Source organism: Carassius gibelio, chromosome B15 (genome assembly GCF_023724105.1).
Source record: "Carassius gibelio isolate Cgi1373 ecotype wild population from Czech Republic chromosome B15, carGib1.2-hapl.c, whole genome shotgun sequence".
Lineage (NCBI taxonomy): Eukaryota > Metazoa > Chordata > Actinopteri > Cypriniformes > Cyprinidae > Carassius > Carassius gibelio.
In genome coordinates, this window is record NC_068410.1 from 29166921 (window position 1) to 29191923 (window position 25003).

The following is a 25003-nucleotide window of genomic DNA, read 5'->3' on the forward strand; positions in this document are numbered from 1 at the left end:
CTCTTTGGCTGTCTTATCTTCTTTTACTTTGAAAAGACAAAGTTGAAATCCTCATGTTTAATCAAGCAAATGTCTATCTACAATTATTATCTTTATCTTTATAATTGTCATTATGATCAATGTAAGTTTGTTCGGCTTTTGGTTGTAGCTTGTTGTAATATACAAGATGATTTAAAGACAAATTAGCAGTAAGTTCCACTTTATGCCTCAGTCTCAGTACATTCTGACAATTAAAGTAGAAAAGCATGAGAGGTCATGGTAAAGGGCACAGAAACTGACAGTGCCTTGAGCGGACAGACAGAAAAGCACATTGTCCGTCTGGATGTCTTATGTAACTTGGCACCATTCACCCCACAAAGTGAAAAATCAATGGCCAACAGAAGACCAAAGCACCAAAAACCGTATGTGTGTGTGTGTGTGAGAGAGAGACACAGAAAACACAACAAAGAAAAAAGAAAGGACAGAAAGAAAGAGCACACTGTTCCTGAGACAGATGATAAATACTCATTGAAAGTTGTGACAGGCCAACAAAATGTCAAAAGCATCCAGTTTATTGTTATTATTAGTTTTTTGTATTTTTTTTTGCAGTATTTTTGTAAAGAATATTTTAACTATATTTGTAATACTATGTCCTTCTTACTTTGATATATTGAAAGTATGTTTCTTTTTTAATGAAATAAAATACAAATTTTAAAGTCTGTTTTGTCCTCTTTACCAGGGCTCTATACAAGCTAGATTTTTTCAGACACTTTTTACTAACATTATCGAGGAATAAAATGCTTTTAATGCTTGAAACATCATTTGTTGGAAAGTTTTACATTTTGTTAAAAGTTAGAAATGTCTAGAACATTTAGAATGTTTTCAATTTATCTTCTCCACGGACCCCTTAGGGTACCCTCAGAGACCCTTGATGAAAACCATAACTCTTCCTCTAAAGCTCTTCACACAGTTAGAGATGGATAAATGGATGGTGATATGCCAAAGTGTATACGTGTGAAACGTGGGCTCATCTCAGTACAGCAAAAGCAAATTATGACAAAAGGACATCCAAAGGTTACTCTGTTGATAATTTTTGTGTACCCCTGCAGCCGGCCAGCGGCACACGCAAAAAATCTTATCCATATTTCAGTCAATCTCATAACCGTATCTATAACCTTTGCATCTGGCAATCTGTCTTCATCAGGTGTGTTAATACACAGATGTGCACATACACAATAAAAACAGCACACCATCTGCAGGAGCATTTGAGGAAACTGATCTACAAGAAAAACCTCTTTCAATAAACAAATCTTGAAAAGTGTTTAAAAAAGTAGAATATGCATACATGACATGATGTCAGCAGATTAAACCCACATTAAGGAGTTAACATTCTAAGCTACAGTAAATAACCACCCTAAACCTTTATCCCTTTATTTCACTCTATTAGATGTGCTCAATATAATTTGCAACGACAACCATCTATAACAGACTATCTTTGAGAGAAGGTCCGCTACAAAGACAATATACAAAACCATTCAAATGTTTGGGGTCAGTAAGATTACAAAATAAATATTAATGATAATACATTTATTCAGAAAGGACACATTAAACTGATAGAAAAATGACAGTAAAGAGTTTAAGATTGTTATAAATGATTTCTATTTCAAATAAATACTGTTCTATTGAGCTGTATATTCATCAAAGCAACCTGAAAGAAATTAAAATTTTCACAAAAAAAAATAAAATAAAATTGTGGCCATTTTGATAATAAAGAAATGTTTCTTGAGATCCAATTAGCACATTAGAATGGTTTTCGAAGGATATTGTGACACTAATGGCTGGAGTAATGGCATTTCATTACATGTTAAAATACATTAAAAAAACAATTAAATTGTACTAATATTCAAAATATTACTGTTTAATATTATTAAATAAATAAATAAAATAACTCAAGACCCCAAACTTTTGAATGGTAGTGTATGTTCAGCTCTGTCACACGGATAAACTGAATTACATCTGTTGATGCAAAGACACAAGAACGCAATTAATCCAAGAACCAGAGATCTAGAGATCCAACAGAGCCCAATCCTACACTGGCACACCACAGAGACCACAGCAGCTGATCTCACCTACCATTACAGACACCTTTAGGCTGACTGTCAGGGGATGAAACAGCATTTCCACTTCCCGATGGCTGTGGCGGCAACTGTATCCTTTCAGAACTCTGTGGCACACCAGCAGGGGCTGATGGGATACTCATGGGTGGCAGAAGACTCTGTTTGTCCTCTACGGTAAAGTATTTGACGGTGGTCTGGAGTGGCGGCACATCCTTCCCTGGATATTTATCGGGCAGCTGAAGGCTAGCAGGCACTGTCAGGTGGGTACTGCCTGACATTGTGCGCTGGACCACTCGATTTTGTTGCACGGGGGGTGACATGGGTGGGCGTGTTTCCGTTTTGCCCTCAACTTTGCCCTCCACATAGCTGTCATTCACCACGCCGATCACGCAATAATTCAGTGCGAGGCCTGTTTTCGAGATGCTGGGGGGTGGATCCCAATCGCTGTCTGAGGATGTCAAGACGCCACTCCTCGGTGAAGGTCCCGATGTCACCCCATTGGTGGAAAGGTCTTTCCCTGGAGACAGGGGTGATGGAGAGGACGAGATGCTTGTGGGACTTTCTGCTGCACTGCCCAAATTCTTCCCACCCCTGCTACTCTGGAGACTGGTTACCCGTTGGTCCGCCTCCTGGCTGAGTGCTGTTGACTTGGCGGAAAGGTCCTGCTTGTCGTCCTCTAACAGTCTGGAGGATTGCAGACCGCCTGGCTGCCCCTGCTGCCAGTTCCAGCCCTGGGCAGCTGTTGACGATTCCAAGCCTGGCATGGAGGGTGGCACCGCGCACAGATCTCTGCACTCTGAGCGCTGGGATGACATCTTTACAGTCCTTGTCTCTTTAGATATATTTAGATATATTCTCTAGATATCCGTCAGTAAACAGCATTGATTTAGATGAGCTGGTCTCTAAACCTCCCTCAATGCCGAGGCTGAGATGACTCTGTGTCTATCTCCGAAATCCTCCTCCTCTCTCGTTCTCTCTCTCACCCTAATTCAATCCGCACATTCCTTCCAAGTGTTCGAGCACATGATAACGCGAGCCGCGTCCTTATTGGATGCTCCGCACTGAAAACAGCATCCAGCGTGTTTATAAATACCCCTTTCTCTCTCTCTCTCACTCACACATTGTCTCGTTTGGTTCTCAGAATGTTCTAGCAGATGCAAGCTTGCACCTTCACCCTTAGCGGAGGATGTCATCATTGCCTGGTCCTCAGGTGCTGTGTCCCTCACTCAACACAATAACATCAGTACAAATCACATTTAGAGCAATCAGCTGAATCATTATATTCTTCCGTCTCTCACGTACGAGGTTGACGGAAGTGTGACCTCCATTGTGTGCTGTGACTTTCATTCTCTAGAGACTTCTTATGAGAGTGTATTAAAGGTGCAGTTCACCCAAAAAAATTGAAGTCTATCATCATTTACTCACCCTTGTGTTTTCTTTCTCGTGTGAAAAACTGTCACCACGTTGAATGCCACTGACTTTCTTTGTAAGGACAAAAATATACAAATTCTTCAGAATATCTTATTTTGTGTTCCACACCAGAAATAAGTCATTCTGTTTTGGAATGTCTGGATTTGACCAGGAATTCAAGCATGTTACCAGAGCAAGGATCCAGAATGCATGGACAAACCAGCAAATGCAATCGTATTTCCTGCCTTAATATAACTGTGCCAATGCCTTAGTTGATGTTTTAATGCAGTGGTTTTTAAATGTTGGTTGGTGACCCCAAATGGGTCTGTTCTAATGGTACTGCATACAGCAGAGAAAAACAATGGTAAATGCAAATAATTTAATGGAACTACGTCAACTCCAACAAAAAAACAAAAAGAAAAAATTTTGATTTCAAAAGTATTTACCAGTCAAGCCAGTAAAACTAGACCAATGTAGAAAGGTAGCAGACATGTCCCCATCATTAAACACAAGGCAAAAAAATAAAAAATAATGCAACCTAAAATACCCACATGTTTACTTGTGATGGATAAACATGTTTTGTGCAGATCACAATGTGTTTGTGGCTCTTAAGGGCATTTTTTTTCTCTCACACTAAAACAGATAAATCAGATGTCAGACACTAGCCCTTCAAAACATAAAAAAACTAAAAAATCCTTTCCTTCCAGCAATTAGACACATCAGTCCCATTCCAGTTCAGTCATGTCCTCTCACTGTCTTCTGTCTTTGAGAAATGAAGTTTTTATGGTGACACACACCTGATTACCATATCATGCAAGACAATTATTCATGTAAAAAAAGAAAAAAATTAATTAAACATAAATAGGCTGAGCTGCATAAATCACTTCCACAATCCCTCACAACGCCAGGGTTCTGCAGTATTCAGCACTTTACAGTATGTATCTGCACAGAAATAGCACACACATTTAAACCTCTACCTTAGGTAACCTACTAGACCAGTTAATTACAGGCATCCTTACATGAAAAATGTGAGCAGTAAAAACGTGGTTTTAAAATTATATCGGGGCACCACAAAACCTGTATTGCATATTACATTTCTGGCTCCCATTGCATACACCCTTCTAGACTTGAGCAGGGGCATGTAATGTCGTTATTCCTGTGTAGTCTGATTGGCTCAGGCACCTTAATTAGAGTGAACTTCACACACACACACACACACACACACACACACAAACTACAATGCATCAGCTGCAGTGGCCTTCCAGGCCAGTGACAAATATAAAAGAAGTCTTTTCTCTCTGGCAGTCTCATTGCTGTAATTTGCCAGAATCTTCTGAATGGGTTTTGTTGCATAAGGACATGTCAGATGAATTTTACTGTTTACATTCCTCTAAGAACACATTGCACTGCATCCTTTGGCTCAATATAGAGAGGATATTGAAACTTCCTATCCAATCATTGCATTTCTTAATGTATTACCTTATTAGTTTCAATTCCACAATTTAAATCTTGGTTAAAATTTATTTTAAGGTGTCCTTGTTACAGTGTAATTATAAACTGAAGTATTGATTAATATTAATTCCTACATGTATTTACTATATGGTTAGGATTACTTGCATGTAATTATACATAATTTATTGTAAGTACATGTAATATGTGTAACGTGTAACATTTGAATTTGTGAAATTGAAACTAAGGTGAAAATGCCTTAAGAAATGCAATGATGATTCAATATCTAAAAATGTTACCTACATTTTTCTAAATGTTTGTAAATAAAATCCTTTTTATTGCCATTATGTGCCATTTAGACACAGTTCTGCCCTTTTTGGAACGAAAAAAGTTATCGGTTTTTTATTTAATGTTATATTATTATTAATTATATTATTAATCATATAAAAACGTACCTACATTACAATAGATTTAATTGTAGCATTTTATGATGACTATAAACAGAGCTTTTGCATAAATGGAGTGGTTTTATGCCAGTGCCAACCTCTATATTTTGAAATCTGTTCACAATAATTTAAATAATCACAATGTTCTTCTCAGTAATGAAAACACAGCACCAGAAGTGCATTTAACACATTTAGCGTGGGGTAGAAATGCACGCTCATTGAGTAATCGGGAAGCTATGTCACAGAGTTTCTATTTCTGGAACATATCCTACTGTTACACCCTAGCTTGTTCTTTGGCAGGTCCTATTCGCTGCATCACCAAGGAAACCGCCTCCCATATCCATGGCAACAGTCTCCCCGTCAATGCAGCTGCTGATATTAGGGTCCTGTGTGGTTGGAACCACTCGAGGGGAGGGAGAGGAAGTAAGTGAGCAAGGGCAAGAAAGGATGAGAAGGCTGAAGCAAATAAAGGAAGGGAATAAAGGGCCAAGAAGGGCATCTCTTATTTCAGCATTTAAAAGACTGAAATCCACAGGGGACCGAATGATGTGTTTAAAAACAAGATGAATAGCTGGGTGAATAAACCTGAAGAGCTGAAATACAGCGTCATACAAGACGTCATCAGGTATCTCTGTGTTAGCTTTTAATCCAAAGCTACTGCCCAGTACTCAATATCCCTACCGGAGTCCATCACCTCTCAAACACCTCTGAACACAGCCTAATCACTCACTATAAAAAGAACAACTATACGAGACTTATATAATGGAGAATGGACCAGCCATCAATTTTACATGAGCTGCTGCAAGAGGATGGGAGAGATAAGAGATGTGTTTGTGTTTGTGTGAGAGAGAGGGCGATGAAAGACAGAGAAAGCCACGGAAATACTATAGGGAGTATGAATTCAACCTATAAATATCACCAACTAAAAATAACTCATCCTAATTATTCTGTTCTTGAATAAACTAATAAATTTGATTAGATAAAAGGTAGTAAATATAAATTTCCTTTCACATTAAGTTCTTGAAAGGATTTGTTCACCTCATAATTTACTCACGCCCATGTCAGTCAAGAAGAAATTATGGTTTTTGACGAAAACATTCCAGGATTTTTCTCAATATAGAGGATTTTAATGGGGACCAGTGGGTTGAAAGTGCAAATTGCAGTTTCAATGCAGCTGCAAAGGGCTCTACATGATCTCAGCTGAGGAACAGCCGTCTTATCTAGCAGAAAGATCGCCATTTTCTAAAAAAAATGTATATACTTTTTAACCACAAATGCTTCGTCTTGCACTAGCTCGACATCACACATTACATAGGAAAGGTCACGTGTGATGTATAGGTGGAAGTACCAACCCAGTGTTTACAAAGCAAAAATGCAAAGAAAGTCAAATAAACTTCACAAAAAAAAGGTAAAACAATGATGTCGGACGATTGTCGAAGTTGGATATAAAAATCTATGGAGTTTCTTACCCTACCCTATATCTTTCTGAGCCGAAATGCACAGCCAAAGAACTAACCATGTGTGACCTTACCAATGTGACTAGGTAATGTGTTAAGTCAGAAATGCGCATCACATAGCTAGTGCAAGATAAACATTTGTGATTAAAAAGTATATATACTTTTAGGTATACATTTTTTTAGGAAATGAATATGGAAATAACAATCCTGGAATGTTTTCCTCAAAAACCTTAAATTCCTTTTGATTTAAGAAAGAAAGACGTGAACATCTTGAAAGACATGGGGGTGAGTAAATTATTAGGAAATTCTTATTCTGGAAATTAAATAATCCTTTAAGCTTTTTTCAACCAAACCAAACAATAATTTCAGTATCAGATATTAGTGAGAATGCTGGGTAGCACTGACATAGAGGCTTTGAAAAGTAAGCATTATACAATGCAGCCTTACTGACAACATTAAGTTTAGATGATTAAGGCATTAAAGCTGCAATATGTGATTTTTGTAATTGACCACAAGAGGGCGCATTTCCAACAATAACAAAGGCGAAGCTGGATGATGCTATGAAGCAGGTGACGATGGGAGATGTCGTTTTTAATGCGTTTTCACCATAGCAATGTATCTAAATTGGATAAACGAATCATGATCGCAGATGAGGTAATTTATTTGTTTTTGTATTACCTGTATATTTGATCGTATTATTTTATGTAATACCTCCTCTCTCCCGGGTCCTCTGTGACGCTCCTCGCACTCACTCCGAGTGGGGCTCGAACCCGGGTCTTCGGCATGGGAGGCGGATGCACTAACAAGGAGGCACAACCTTGCACAACACTACTCGCTGGCCTCCGTTACATATATTATCCCGTTACAACTTACAGCTATTTGTTAAATGATTTGTTGGGTTAATGTTGTGCAGTGTTACGTGTTTATGGTTAATGCCGTGTTGTTTAACATGCTCAAACAAATCGTTCTAAAAGTAAATTTGAATGAACATTTGCAAGTAATGACTAAATATATTTTTAACAACACATATCCGATTGTATTTAATTGTACTGCCATAATCTCGGTCACCACACGTGATAAAAATCCTTACCTTAGTACAAAGAGCAATATAACTTTGTTTATAAGTGCTATTATTGAAACTGAAACAGTCCATTTGCCACGTTATCTTATTTTCTCACAGGTAACGTTATTGATAAAAAAAATGCTACAGTGACAGAATGTACAGGCATGTGGTGTAATTCATATCTATTAAAAATCATCTTTACTGTAACTATTACGTTACTTGTACACTAACAAAATAAATAATTGATTTGCTTACCTGTCTATCAATACACTCGCGAGAGCAGAGTCTCTGTCAAGTCCAAGATTTTCGCGCAGCTCTCTCCATCTCTTAAACGCCTGGCCGATATTTATCCTAGTTTTGTTCCCCCGTTTGTCACACAGTCTGCATGTATCCGAATATGGACGCTTACGTTTTACTGGCACTTCAATACTCGCCAAAGAGTAATCGTGATCCATAACAACGACAACCAAACCATACGCGCGTCTATAACATAACCACCACATTGCGTCACTGAGAGGCAACATTTCTTTTCCGGGATGGCCAGTTATTTAAAATCGGAATTTCTCTGAAATAAAAAATCTTTGGAGACTTTTTAGATATTGTTAGTACACAACTGGAGGAAATATATCACACTGTGCAAGTTATTTTTCGGAAATTTTATTACAAAATTCCTCCATATTGGAGCTTTAAAAAAGCTTGGAAAAAACGTTTCTATTCTCACTTGTGTGTTTTATTGATTTCCAATAGGGATAGGTGTTATGGCTAAAAACAGATAAATGACACTGACACACTACAGTATTTTTGTGAAGTAAATAAAACATGAAACACTTAAATGTAAAATCAATATTTTTAAATACTACAAGTGAATTCAGGCTTCTCAGCCTAATGTAAAGTAAGAACATCAGGTAAAACTTCAGTTTATTGACCAATTCTTACTGTTAAATAGTTGCTTATTACTTAGTATTCCTTTTACGTATTGGCTTTTTATTAGTCATTATAAAGCACATATTTTGCAAGATCATATTCTACATTACTAATCTTACCATTACCTTAAATTTAACAACTACATTACTTACCATTAAGAAGCAGAAAATTAGGAGATTATTGAGGCAAAATCATAGTTAATGGTATGTTAATATAGCGAGTATTGGACCTTAAGATAAAGTGTGACCAAAAATGGATATTCATTTTGAGATTTGATAAATATTCCATTTAACAATTATTATTATTATTTATTTTAAAGAACTGTAAGTGAGCATTAAATTATTTTATATAATCTAAATATACAAAACACCATATAAAAATAGCAAAAGAGCTTAATGAAATAACTGATAAATATACTGTACTGTACTGTAAAGTACATAATGCATGTATATACAGTGGGCTGTACCCACTATTCACAGTGAGATAATGAGATATTTTCTTACCTGTTTGACGTCCAGTTTTGTTCAAACAGTGATTAGCATGAAAAGAAGAAGAAAATAACATAATTAAACTCATACTTACAGAACTTTTTTTCTGCTAAAAGTAAAAGGTTAAACACATCTAAAGACAATAATTTCAAAATCTATATGTAGCAGGTGAATTAGCAGACAGACCTCTTAATCTCATAAACATTGGATTGACAGTTTTGAACAAGACTAAAGCAGAATAAAGAGTCATATAGCATAAGATGGCCAGGAGGAGTGACATAAAGAAAGCTGTTCACCCACAGAATGATTAGAAAATATACAATGGCACATAGACAGTTGACTAGTTGACACACATCTACAAGACATGTGCATTTTGAGGGATGCTGTGACCAAGAGAAATCCAAGGGATGGTAAACTAAAGAATATCAGTTAGTCAGCTGCCAATCGTGATGCATAGCGATCAGTGTGTTATGACTGCACTGAAATGTTAAACAACTCTATTATAAGAATGTATTACATGCAGCAAAGGTCCAAGCTATAGAGGATTGACACAAAGAAAGAAATAAAGAAAGAAAGAAAGAAAGAAAAAGAAAGAAAGAAAGAAAGAAAGAGAAAAACATGGAGTACTTAGTGTCTTGCTACAGTATTTTCTGCAACAGAGATAGCTAAGCAGAGGAGGGCCCACTTCATTGAGCCATGCATTATGTAAATCATCTCCATACAGTCTTCATTATCACCAACCTTCCAGTAGGGGGGGCTGTGCCGATGAAGGCTCCTGTTGCTCTGTTTGTGAAGGGATGGAAGGTGTAGCCTCAGGATTTAAGTTCACAGCAGTGCTGGGGGGAATTGTTGGGGAAGAGTGACTAACAGCAGGTGCACTCTGACAGACAGGGATGTCTGTGCCGATGAACAGTGAGCCAGTGGTCAGATCAGGAGCAGCCTCTGGGGCAGAGCTGTGAGGGATGGGGGTTTTCACGGGAGTGCTCTGGGATGGGGGGCTTGCATCTGGTGTCTGTTCCTGCAGCACGGAGTCAAGGAACATAACAGTCCGAGTTGGACTAAGGGCAAGGCTTGACTTCTGGTCAGGATCATTTGGGTCATTGAGTAACTGATCTGAAGAGTGAATACCAGGCAACTCTAAGTTAGACTTATTGATATTGTCTTTAGTTGAATTATCCTTTTCTAACATATCCCTGTTACTCTTGAGAGTTGAGTCATCTACGGGATTCGCGAATATGGAGGTGTTTGCTTCCCCGGGTGGATTGGGTCTACATGCTTGGGTGTCAGTGAGGTGTAGAGGTTCAGGGGTGAGTGAGGGCTGTGCACTTCCTTGATCTATGCTAGTACTGGATGGGGGTTTTGAATCACCCAAATTAGGGCTGCTAAAGTCCATGTCCATTACAGTTGGAGGAGCACTCCATTCTTCAGGTAGCTTCATCCTGCTTTTACTCTTCTTGGCCTTGATGCGTCCTCCCCCTCTTTCTTGGATCTCACTTTCCCACATCTCTTCATCCCTACAAGGAGGTGAGGGGCAGCCATGGTTGGAGCTTTCAGAAGTCTCTTCTGAGTCAGGGGAACCAAGACTGTCCAGAAGGTCATACATTTCTTCCCTGTCCTTGCGTTTCTTCTTTTTTCGCTTCTGCTGCTTTTCGGTTCCTTCCTCGATGGACTTTTCCTCACCAGATGCTGCATCTAGACTCTGGGAACCCAAGGCATCAGTGTGACTCTGTTCTGCCTTGTTGGAAGCATGGGACTGCTCCGTAGAGAGCATTTCCTCACCTGTCCAAGGGCTTCCCCAAACTTCTTTGTGTACAGAGAGGAAGAGGAAGTGTCACTAACTACCATACAAATCATCGGACAGCAAAATCTCCAACTCATAACAGCTATTAAGAGTCCAAAGAGACATAAGATCAGCTACCTATGAACCACTGATCACTTGCATCATGTGGTGAGTTACACCAGAAGATGATATGAAGACAGACACTATCCACTAATTCACAAATTCACAATGAATACTGTAGCAATATCCAGTTTATAGTTCTAAACTCAGATGAGAATTAGCATTAGCCATGGGTTTCCTTGGAAATTTCTACTGGATTTTCTTTTTTCTTTTTTTTATGATTAAATGATCTCTCATCTCAGATTAATGTTACTTGCGGAGACTTTCACAACACACTAAATATACATGCTACCCTTTGTGTGGAAATTGCTGATTCTCCAGTTTGCATTATGTGAAATATTACAATGGGAGACAAGCACCTTATGAGTTTTTGGTTTCTTGTATTTGTGCCCTTTTGTTTTTGTGCCTTTTTGTGCTAGGGGAAGTCGTGGCCTAGTGGTTAGAGAGTTTGATTACTAACCCTATTTATGCGTTCACTGCTGTGTGTGTGCACTGTGGATGGGTTAAATAAAGAGCATGGATTCTGAGTATGGGTCACCATACTTGGCTGTATGTCATGTCACTCACTCATAGGACAGTTGGTTGGGAAAGGACACCCAAAGCAAAAAATTCTAGTCTGACGTATGACTGTTTGTAATTTATGTTGCAGAACAAAAGAAAACCCAGTGGAAATTCTCCAGTGGCAAAGTACCCATCAGAGTTAGCCATATAAACTCTATAGAAAACAAATTTGGCGTTTCAATTCTTTGGATTATGTTACATCCTGATAAAGGCCTATCACTGATCTTTGTCAAATAGTTAGTTTACCCAAAAATGAAAATTCTGTCATTAATTACTCACCCTTAAGACCTTTGTTGATCTTCAGAACACAAATTAGGATATTTTTGATGAAATCCGAGAGCTTTCTAACCCTGCATAGACAGTAACGCAACTACCATATTTAAGGCCCAGAAAAGTACTGTGTGGTACTGTCATGAACGTGTGTCAAAGTGTCAGAGTGAAGAGAAGATATTGTTGAATAAAGTAATTATTTTTGTTTTCTTTGCACACAAGAAGTATTCCCATAGCTTCTTAAAATTATTGAACTACTGATGTCACATGGACAATTTTATTGATGTCCTTACTACCTTTCTGGGCCTTGAATGTGGTAGTTGCATTGCTGTCTATGCAGGGTCAGAAGGTCTTGGATTGTAACAAAAATATCTTTAATTGTTTTCCAAAGATGAACAAAGGTCTTACGGGTTTGGAACAACATGAGGGTGAGTAACTAATGACATAATTGTTTTTTTGGGGGGTAAACTACCTCCTTAATGTAAGATCCGTGGATATCATGCTCATACTAGCTGTAGAGGGCAGTTAAATGGGTGTAATAGTTTCAGCAGTGGCTGAGAAAGAATGTGCTGAGACTAAGATGTGCTCACTTGAGAGCACATCAAGTGAAAGTGCAAAAAGGCAAATGAACTCATGGAGAAATAACAGTCACGGATAATAACAGAGGCAATTCATAGAGAGACTGACTCAAAGAAAAGCCACAGAGATGAGGCACATGACATGGAATACCCAGTATATCTCAGGAATGAGGGCAAATAAATGTCACTGAAATAAACCAAAATCCATGACAAGACAAACACTTAACACAGTGGTTGACAACATCAAAACACATTTAGAGGGAAACAAAATCTACTGCTAATTGAATTTGGATCATGTTTATCAGCGCTATAGTCCAGCCATTAAAGCATATTAAGATGAAACCTAAATTAATTTCTAGACCCAACCAAAGTGTTTTTCAGTTTTACATTATATGATTTTCTATTTTACATGCCTTTCTTCATTCGCTAGACTCAGTGCTCTTCATTGATCAAAGGGTTATAAACTGTCACTTGGAGGAAGTGCCAGTGGCAGTAACATCAATCTTTCAGATATGAGGTCTAAAATGTGAAATGGCTTTCTAAACTGGCTCTGGGCCAAAATACACATTTCTCTTCTAAGTTTCACAGCCATCACACTCAAAAAGTAATATTACAGAGTGGCTGAAGATAAATCTTTAAAATGCCTTCCACCATAATGCGCACTTGAAGACATAGTGCACACAGGCTAGTCAAAAACAAACTGTGAATAACGATCATTGGCTATTATGATCTATCATGTAAAATTATTTGGAATGGACATTTCACACTGTAAGATGTTTAGTCTAGTCCCTAATTAATTTTTCACTACCCCTATTTTTCAGGTTACATATACTCATAGCATCCAATACCAGAGTTAACATCCTACAATTGCTTATCATATCAGTAAAATCATACTCAGAATAAGTGGTATCTTGAAGACCATGAAAATTATGAAGCAATTATCTTGTGACAAGATATTGATGAGGCATCCATGCCTTGACCTGACACAGTGGAATGATATGACAGCTCAGATCATAGAACATTCTGTTACATAATAATCAATCAGTATGTTAATATCTGTGTTTAAAGTCTGTCTTACCTGTTCTAGACTGCAGTGAGGTGCCTTAAGTGGTGATAGACTTTACCTGCAGAACTTTCCAGGCTGTTACGAGGGCTTGTGTCACTCAGATTAGCAGTTATCTGGGATGGTTTGGGTGGTTCATTGGCAAACAAGGGTGAGGTCTTCTGAGGTTCACCCATGCTGGGGGGTTTGGAGCTCTGGAAAGGGGCCATGCCAACATTCATATTCATACCAATTTTCATTCCAGGCTGAGAGAACCCTGAAGCACAGAGCAGCAGAGCGATAGCGCATTAAAACTTAACCGAGCCTGAGGAAATGAACTGAATAGAACCCACGACTTTAAGGCAGCAAGATCAAACACTGCAGTGGTTACCCAGAAAAGGGTCCATGCTGTTATCCTTCACAGTAGATCCCATCTGCTGGTTACCTAATTGGACAGGCTTTTCCATCATTGATGCTGGACCTGGAATTAGAAAGACTTGGGCTAATGTCTAGCACATAATTCGATTTTTTTTGGTGAACGATTTAATTCAATTCTCTTAAGCAAGCCTGACATACTCAATGATCCCACCTGATTGAAAGTCATTCTTATAGACATATTGTCCAGGCGGGCTGGGATGGATATCTCCCTGAGGGTCCGGACGTTGCCCTCCAGGCTGGCCTGCATTCAAGGACCCAGACCCTGAAAAAAAGAGAAAACAGACAAACTGACTCTCTACAAGTACATCAACATTGTTAGTTTTTAAAACTAAAGAGCAAATGATTTATGCAGGAAATGCTACAAGTGCTTTTTTTTCCAGCAAATTAATTCACTAAATAATACAATCCAAGATGGCAGATGGCAACACCAAAGACAGTATATAAAAACAACCACATACAGTAGCTACTGTATTTAACTTGTTATTGTTGTTAGTTAGTCTAATATTTAACAGCAAGATGAACACATTCTCTTCATTGGTAACTTTAGTGATTAATGGCATTTATTAGGTCCTGTAAATGTGACTTTCATGAAATCTGATTGACTGTCTAATTGAATGTGTCCCCTGTCAAAGGCACTGGGGAGGGGCATCCCCGAAAATAAGCCTGCTTCAATCCATTACAATATTTCGCCATTATGAGAAGGGCAACTAGAGATGAGTGATGCTAAGATGATGGGACAGTCTGAGACTGCAGGCCTGTTACCGTAGTTATACAACCAGCTGAGGCTGCTCTATGTTCCCTAGGCAAAGCACTCTGTCAGCATCAAAACTGACTGACACGAGGAGCCAGCACTGAACCAGCATTAGCTCAGATACCAGCCCTGGATTAATGAACGCACTCCCACAGGACTGGGCTGTTCCAGCTCCATGCAATGATCCTCTCTGTGGAACAGGATCAGTGCATGTGTCACTGTGAGTCACGCTGTGTCCGCTATATTAGCAAGGATGCAATGGGAATCTGTTGGCCAGGCCTTTGTGTTGAATGTTGATAAGGTAGAGAGGGGTCGACCGTAATGGGTGATTTCTGCATTTATGCCTCAAGTAGCATGTTTTCAATGTTCTTTATGCTCCAGGATGCTAAGGGTGTACTAAAAAAAACTGAGCAGAGCAATGGCCACACAAAGAGAAGCATATGAACCTGAAAACAAGCTTCAGTTAAAAGCCAAAAAATGGAAGAGGGACTAAAAATAGCCACTTTTGTCCCAGACATGAGGCACTTGAGGTGCAGACTGCAAGTCATGCTGTAGTAGAGAGCCTCCTTTTGCAGTTTAAGGGGGGAGCAGCAGACATCCTATTAAGCACAGCATCAGTTATATAACGTCATAAACCAGTACTGTGCTGTGAGTACCAGCAGCAAGCACACAAAGAACCAGAGAGTCTCTAACATGCAATATGGTTATGCAAAAACACACAAACATGATGGATGAACTACAGAATTTTTACAGAAATACTGTTAAAACGAATCGACTAATTAATGAAATAGAAGACATTTTGAAGAACACTGGGACGCAAACATCACTGGACCCCACTGACTTCCACTGTATGGACAAAAACCACTGAGGCATTTCTCAAAATATCCTCTTCTGTGTTCCAGAGAAGAAAAGATAGTCATAGGTTAGAATTCACATGCACATTTGTGGCTGGAGTATTCTTTTAAAGCACACTGATACACAAAATAATTCTACTTGAATCTATTTCATGTCATTTGAATTATTTTCCTTTATTTAGTAATTTGTGTTTGTATACCAACTACTAAGTTGACACAAGCTTCTTCAGTATTTCAATAACAACTAGACATAAATAACAACCAAGGTTGCTATTTTTGTATATTCAAAGACTATATTTAATATTTAATAATCAAAGATAAATCATATTTAATCTAGTAATAAGAGACTGCTTATATGTTTTTTTTTTAGATTTTGTGACAAGTGATGAGTTTTTCACCCTTCCCACAGACCACACAACTAAAACGAACAATAAAACAAAATGTTAACCCATGTCAAATTTATTAAAGCAGCATATTAAAAAGAATAAACTGAGTATTTTATTATATTTGTTATACTACACAATGAAAATATTAATTTCTAACCCAGTTGAATAGCCTTGATGTCTGCAACATGCAGCTGTTTGAAAAGGAAGGTCATATGAGAGTAGAACAGGATGAGCACTGCAAATAATTAGTTATTTACAACATTAGTAAAAACGACATGAATGAAAATGTATACAATAATGAACTGTAAGTGTAATTTTATTATGATTCGAAGGGGCTGCATAGCCTTTAATAGCCAGCATAGTTATTGATTAATCTTGTACTTTGTTCTTTAGAAATGAGCCTCCAAGCGCTTGTCAACAGACAACTTACAATTTCCATAAATCTTTATTACTTTGTCAATAAACAAGCTTTATTATCTCACGCAACCTTTTCAGGGGGAAAAAAATGTTGCAGGACATATATTTCGTTGCCTGCTAGCAGGCAGTAATGTTTTCTCAATACATAAACGTATGCTTAGTTATTATTTCTGAAAAAAATGTCAGTTCCAGCAATGATCTGATGAGAAGCTACAGAAACATAAGCTTTTGCTATATGCTAACTATGAGATGCTACAGCCTGATCATACTGAGAGTGAAAGTCTTTAGAGTAACATCAAATACATGGCCATTTCTCTCTCTTAACCGAGGCAGAAATGTAATCACACTCATTTGGATCTTTGGCTGAAGCTATGAAAAGTATCTGTGACATCTTCTGTAGAAAGATCTGCTGATCTCCGCATCCACATATCTGCTCACTGCTGCACACATACACATATACCTTACTGTTGTTCAGAGGGCATCCTGCTGTATTGATGTCTAAGCATTATACCAAGCACAAGCCCAATATCATACTGTAAAGGTCAACATTTCTGCATATTCTCTTACATGTAGAAAACAAAACAAACGCTTTCATATGACTAATGAAAAGGAAATATAAAAGGATGGCCCAATCCCAAAAGCCAAACGCTCAAAAGCTTCATCAAACATTCATTAACCTACAGCTATTTCATAGTCTTTATGTGACCTTTATGGTTTGTTTGTAAATGTTTTACCAATGACTGACTTTACAAAAAGCACCAGTGTTAAACAATACCAAATTTAGCATATTTATTCAGTAGCCTAGACACTATTAGCGCTATCATGCATACCAGGTGATTTAACTGTAAAACTGTGCCCCAGCAGATAATAAACACTTTTGAGAATAAATAGTGGTGATGGTTGTAACCCAAGAGGAAGGATGGCGTTTGCTTAACTGAACCTAGAGTTCACTCGGGAGGGTTCTTGGCAGAAGACAGAATGGTTTGAGGCGGCTGGCGAGGTGAAAAAAAGAGAAAAGAACCTAATCTTAGGGGAAATTCTTAGATCTGAGATGTTGCCAACCATGATCAGGCATATGTCCTAGACAAACAAGCATAAAAGCAACCCAAAATACCTTGGAATTTCAATGAGTTTTTTCTCATGAAACCAACTCGAACAGGATGTGAAACTAGAGGAAAGGAATAAAATGTGCTTCTGCCATTTGCCTTTATACGTTTTGGCAGATAGAGAAGAGAGACAACCATAACCACAAACAACCACAAACAGCATCTACTTCAGATTAGATACATCAGATTACAGTCCAGTGCAAAAGGAAGACAGTAAATTACAAAAGTGAAAGTGAACGGGCTGTTCCTAATGTTGCATTGTACTACACAATATAACCAACCTATCTGCATTAAAAAAAATAAAATAAAAAAAGAGCAGCAAATAATATGCATTTTGTATTATATTTTATTTGATTTATATACTTATTATATTATTTATAATATTTAAATAATATTTGTAGGTTTTGGAAAAAAATAAAACCTGTAATATTTAAATTAACTGCTTTATTTTTCAAATCAATTTCTAAATATAATTGAATTATTTAATTTATTAGTTATTTTAATTTATTATTTTTTCCTGTGAATTTTCATCAACCAATACTCCAGTCTTCAGTGTCACAAAATATTTTAGAAATCATTCAATGATGATTTGGTGCTCAAGGAAAAAAAAATTGTATTTTCATTAATGTTACAAACTGTTGTGCTGCTTAATCTTTTTGTGGAAAGTGTGATACAATTTGTTTCTTTGATGAATACAAATTTCAAAAGAACAGCACAGAAATTTCTGTAACATATTCTAATTGTATGTCATAAATGATATACAGTTATGCTATCAATTTGAAGGCTTGTTGTATGGAATAAAAAAAGTTGCTTGGATATTAAATATCCTTTAACAATCATATAACTTTGTTTTCAATTAAACAATTTTGCTACTGAATAACATAAAGAAGGGTAAATGTTCAGTTATGGAAAAACGTATTTAAAAACACATACCTTCCCTTTTGCCATCCCTCCCATCCAGAAGGGGGCGGTATTCTGTCTTCCCAACGGTCTCGCCCACTTTATCATCATAGGTCTGTGCCTCCAACCCAGCCACAAAATCCCTCTTCAGCAGGCTGTCCTGGGTCGCCTTAGGTGCCCCATCTGTGAAGGCATCACGTAAACTGAAGTCCATCCTCCTGTAGAAAAAAAAAAATGAGGGTGATCAGTGAAAACAAAGAAGGCCTGAACACAATTAAAAAGTCATGCAGCTGAAAAGGCATAAACATATTCTCCCTCTATCTTGCCCTAGATAATCCTGCAATAAAAATTTAATGGACTATTTTTGCTCCTTACAGCTAACATTCATAAGTTAATAGATAACAATTAATATCTTCAAATCAATGACCAATATATGATGGGTCATACACTCCAAGACTTCTCATATGAAGGCTTACAAAACACAAATATGGCCAGATGTTCAGACCTAGACAAATCTGATCATCTGCCTGTACACCACATATTAAGATCAGCAGCCAATTTGAAGGATGTGGCTGAATGCCAAATGTACAGCTGTCATACAAGTCGCACTTTAAAAGATTAAATTGATTATCTCCTCTTAACAGCAGAGCGCGAGAGAAAATGCTTCTATAAAACACAATTATACACTACGAGCATGTGAACCTGTTTAGGATAGGACATCAGGTGCCACTAGACTAAAATTCTACTTCTTGATTTGCTCAAATTTATCAGTTCACACAAAACGGCTCCTTATAATGCCAATAAACAGTGTCAGTGAGAGAAAGAAAGGTACAGAGAGAGAGAAAGAGAGAGAGCTTGTCATTGTGCACTAGCCCAATGCATGTGCCTCATTGTTTCTCTAGCTGTCACACTATCCACATTCAGAGAACCCAGATTAAAACAATTACGCACTGTCCTATTCAACAAAGGTCCAAAAAGATGCGACAATGTTGCGTGACGAACATACAAACCAAAAATCAAGCCGCTGTGCATTTTGACAGCGGGGGGCAAATGAGTTAAGAGCCAAACAAATCTCCACAATGGTTTTGATCAGACATTAATATGATTATGCAAGTCTGTTCAAAGCTAAACATGGGATTAAAATGCTGCTGCCCCAGACCCTACCCAGAATCCATCTCCTCTTTCCAATTCACTTTTATTACTTATCCACATCTTTGCATTTCCTTCCACCCCTCCTTGTTTTCCCCATCCCCCTGTATGTAGATGGATGTAAAGAGTAATTCTCTTGATATCCTGATGGATGGTAAGAGGCCCAGCTGGTCCAGAAAATGAAGGGATTAGAGGTAGAGTGATTCCCCCTCGTATTTGTCAGACGTCACAACATCATCCCAAAACACTTACTGTAATCAGCTGTTTCTGTCCAGCACACACATTGACGTACAGTAACATTAGACCGTATGAACATAAACTAAACATTTAATCCTTAAAATGACCTCTTACAGAAATCTTTCTACAGTACATCGTCCCATTCAATTTTGTTGATAAGTAATATTTCGGCACATTTTTCATGAGTGTTTTTTATTATTATTATTGTTAATATAATTAATTGTGATTGTACATTTGCATTTAGTTTCCAGCTTTTGTCATTTTGGTTTTAAAGTTACAAATATTGAATAAATGTGACTAAATATTAATAAATATCATTTAAAAAATGATGATTTAGCAAACACAGATGAATTTAAAAATATGTTATTAATATTAAGTTCCAAAGCAATACGATGTTTGTATGTACTTTAAGATTTAGTGCTTCATATACTATTTACATTTTATTGTATTTCAGCTGTATTACTGAAAATGTTTTAGATTTAATGATAACAATATTGTTTTATTAAAGCCAAAGAAAGAGAGAAAAAACAAACAACATGTCATATGGCAGGTCATATGGTGTGGTATCCTGAGGCTCACTCATCAGACCGTGGTAAATGAGACACAGGTACATCCCTGCACTTCTACTGCTCTGACTCTGACACGGCCCTGTGTCCTGCTGTGATTCAGCAGTTTTTCTCTGTGCCCTGCGTGATGTCACCAGCCCTGGCACAAAGTGGCATGTCACAGAGTGCCATCACTCTCTGTTTTGAAGGGACACTCTTGTTCACTTAAATCATCTGTTTGATTCAAGAGGCCTGAACTCTGTGGGTGGGTGTATGTGTGTAAGTAAGTACAGTGTTCGTCCAAAAGTCTGAGACTACACTGAACATCTGAGGCTGTATTAAAGAAACTTGTCTTAATGCATGACTAGAAAAGTGCAGATAGGATAAGTCACAGACCACAGGATGAAAAATCAAGGTCACTAATCAAGTAAGTAAATGTGTGAGACTGATCAGTTGACTATTTTAACAGACAGCAGTTATTCTTCCACTGAAGCACAAGATGACTCTAAGGTTTGACACTTTTGGAATACTCCACCCAAAAGGTACTATATGTCATCATTTTCTCACCCTTATGTCCTGTAATTCCAAACCCGTATGACTGACTTTCTTCTGTGTAACATGATATTTTGAGAAATATGTTTTTGTCCATAAAATGTCAATCAGTGGGCTTCAGTGCTGAGTTAACAATGTTCCTCAAAATGTATCCTTTTGTACCCCACAAAAGAAAGAATTGCATACAGGTTTGGAATAAACATGGGGGCTAGTAAACAGTCAACTCTGGGGTGAACTATAAAGTATATAAACTCCCTATAAAGTAAAAAAGAGAGAATATTGAGATATCATTTTTTTTTTATTCTAATAGTTTGGGCTTGTGTAAAACATAGAGATTCAACAAAGAACCAGATGAGTCTCTTCAAATGTCGCTCAAAACAAATGCTCCAAAATCTAAACAGAGTCTGACAGAAGCGCACGCTCTGTCCTCGTGCGGTTTAAAGGAGAACGGCGAGCTCAAAAGAGTTTTTGAGAAGAGACTACTGGGCTGGCATTTGGCAGCCATTTGTGTTGCTGTGTAAACGCTGTATTCCAACCATTCCTGTATGAATGCACACAGAACGTGGGACGGAGGTCTGGCTCAATGTGCTCCATTGTGTGCCAAAGCCATTGAGCATGCCATTACTGGCTGCCACTCATTGTGACAGGGTTTATGTATCTGCGCCGCTACCAGTCTCTGTCTGTCTCTAAGTTATTCTGAGTAAAAGTGAGGCATCCAAAAATAAGGCACCTTAAACTGTCAAACTGCTGAGTTGGATTGAAGTGTTGCATTATTATCAGCTAAGCTGATATTTTTGTAACCAAACATAATCTTGAACATTTCTCACCCTAAGCTTATATCGTCATCCTAAAATGGGGAGAGTGCTATTGGCCTCCCTTATAAACATCCTGCCCATGGTCACAGCACAACATCGGAGGGGGGGTGTCTGTGTGGATTAGAGTCAGAGGCCATCAGTGAGGGGAATCAAGATTATGTATGACGGGACGCAGGGCATCACAACAGTCCGGCAGGCCCTGACCTGACACCCCAGAATCACGGCTGTCCAGAAAACAGCATGCCATCTTACAGAGCTTCCCTTTCCCAGCAACATATGATGACACTGTTGGTTCACCCTATATTTATATAAAACAATTTACAGTTAACTGTTAAAATTCATTAACAAATACATTTTATAAAATGATTTTAAAGTACCATTTCCATGGTGATGCAATGTCTGATTTTAAAATGATGAATTTTTAGGTCTTAAGCTTTCAGTTTAAATATTTTTTATATTGAATATTGATAGGGAAAAGGGCAACAAAAAATACATTTTGAGACAAATGTCAGAATTCCTGTTAAATTCAGGTTGATATTGCCACTAAAAAAAATATCATATCAGTTTAAAGTGCCCAAGCTGCTTTTTGGAGCTGGGTTGTTACAAGTCTGACATTGTCTACCAGCTTTATCAAGGTCTAGCTTGATCTAGACCCCAATTTGGTCTAGTTAAAAACTGTGTTAACCAGCTACCATCAGAAGCATAACAGCACCACTATAGGTTATTATGAAATATGTAGATTTCAAATGTGGCAGCTCATTCAAATATAATGATTAATGATCATAATCCATCAAAATAGGTTTAACATTTACCAAGCAAATTTAAATCATTTACATTTAAATTATTAATTAAATTATTTAAATCAATTAAAATACACAGTAATTGCGATTGAGAGTGATTTTATATTATTTATACAGGCTTTTGTTTGAGAGGAACATTATTATTTACCAGTGTATTGTTTATGTAGTACTACCTAAGATAATTTACATGTTAACGTGCATTCACACCCAATATGATGTCAGGCAAATGAAAACATTTGCAGAATGACAACAGCCTTTATGGTATAAATCACTTCTATATTTAATCCTGATATTTAAAAGCGAATCGATCTTTGAACAATATAAGTCCCAGTTGAAATGCAATAATAACAACAAAATACAGACAAGAATATAAGAAGGACACATCCTTGTCCTTCATACAAGCGTTACCTGAATAAACACCACTGACATTTGTTTATGACCTACCTTTATGCAAAGCAAACAAAGCCAGTCAGAGTGCAAAGAAGAAGAAATAATGTGCAATAACCGAATATGGAATTAGACTTAAGGGGGGTGTGGTCAAAGTGTTGTTCCTCTGTCTCTCTAGAATGCAACAATTCAGAATATCAAACGAGAAAAAGAGGCCATGGGGGAATAGCTATGTTTAATAACACATATGAACGTCTCCCACAGTCCCAGACATCCATGCATGACCCTCGGTGCGTCGGTTCCTGATCGCGTGTTCCATTTCAATTGCATTTTACAGCATGACGCATGTCCGAGGCATGTTGAAGAGTGCAGTGCTGCAGAGAGCCGAGCACGCGATGCACAGACCCAGTATGAATGAGAACAATGCGATGCGACAAACTAGAACGCGCTTATTACAATCATGCCATCTTAGTTTATTATAACAGACGCGTTCTGGTTTGTAGCTTCGCTCGCTTGCAGTTTAGGCTATATGGGGTGTAGAGCTCAGAACGTCCTCTAGGAACCTCGCACGATTTCATCATCCCACAGTGTCCACAATGTTGAAACAATATGTGGCACTGTAGGCTACTGAAGTTATGTAACTAGAGTAGTTTTCATACAGAGCTTTGCTGCTGCGGAGGACACCTGTCCTGAACATCCAAACTGCGGCAGTGCCCAGACAAAGAAATCTCGGCAGGTCGACGTGCACCCTTTATTTACAACGCTCGATTATCTCGCGTGTATGTAAAAATAACTAACGCCTGTCAAGTAATGCCTGGGACTGCATCACAATCTACGCGTGCGCGCCAAATCGTTTTGTCTTCATTAAGCGTAGGATATTTTAATGCATAGGCATGCATTTCCGATTGTGAGGTTGTATAATGTGAGCGCTAGTCACAATGTCAAAGTGCACTTACCCTATGTTGTTGTTTTTAAAATTCAGTACGCTGTAGTGTTGGCCGATGTGCAGAGTCAGATCCGCCCTCTCGTACAGTGCGCCTCTGTGATCGCAGGGCGACGCCCCGCCCCTTATTCCCATCGACCAATCACAACTCAGGAAAACTGTCCTCGTTCCGATATGCTGCTGCTGGACTTATGCATCCTCTCGGTTCATACATGCGTCCCTCACCAGTATTGATGGACATCTAATGGACACAATGATTATGCTGATGACCGATGATATGCAGGAAGATTCGCCAATCAATAGGCCTACACCAGCAACAGCGCGCTGATTTTGCCACTGAATAGATCTATGGGCATCAGACCTGATGACATTGTATCGAGAAACATCATACTGTCCGTTGAGACGTGAAACCCTTGTAGTTCCCTGTCCTTTATGCGAAAATGCATGTGAAAATCCCCTGAATGTAACTTCATGCATTTATGTCACCCGCGCTTTACAAGCATAGGCTGCCTGCGAGTGTAAAAGAGCATCAAGTGTTGCGGAAGGACGGAATTCCTCTATTGTGTTGTTTATCCGGTTCTGGAACGTGATTAAGGAGCATAAATATAAAAATATAACAATAATAGGCTAAGTGCAGGACTCCCTTTATTTTTTGTGAATGGGTGTGTCTCTTTCTACTGGTTTCCTATTACACTAAACCTGAGTTTCCTTTTAGGAGCTACACTTGAATAAACCGTTAAATTAATTTTCCTTCTTGTTATATAGAGTATAATGGTCTTAAAGTCATATTACCAGGTTTAACTATTTATTTTATGGATATGTTTCTATTTTGAATATTTAAGTGGGCCTTTCTTATGCTTAGGCTATTTGATGCTGAAAACACATTTCAAAGGACAGTTATAGATTAGGTTGACAGCAAAACAAGAAGTGCAAAAGGGTGCAAGTTTCTTGTACATTCACACAAACTTCCTGTTTTAATTTAGCAGAAGCCTTCACTGGAAATTGGTTGAGACTCTCAGTTTCCCTTTCTATCTCTATG

At 38.0% G+C, this 25003-nt stretch overlaps 1 protein-coding gene across 1 annotated transcript in view; it reads right to left on the minus strand.

Annotated features, from left to right (window-relative positions):
* LOC127972402 (proteoglycan 4) overlaps positions 1–24142 on the minus strand; it is a 30197-nt gene extending 6055 nt beyond the window's left edge. The window contains exons 1-7 of the mRNA XM_052575863.1: positions 23978–24142; positions 18570–18754; positions 14274–14384; positions 14076–14165; positions 13767–13961; positions 10075–11136; positions 2–26 (exon numbers count right to left, since the gene is read on the minus strand). Coding sequence (XP_052431823.1) covers positions 2–26; positions 10075–11136; positions 13767–13961; positions 14076–14165; positions 14274–14384; positions 18570–18754; positions 23978–24099 — 1790 coding nt within the window. The 5' untranslated portion in view covers positions 24100–24142. The remainder of the gene's footprint in view (position 1; positions 27–10074; positions 11137–13766; positions 13962–14075; positions 14166–14273; positions 14385–18569; positions 18755–23977) is intronic.
* Between the last annotated feature and the right edge of the window lie 861 nt (positions 24143–25003).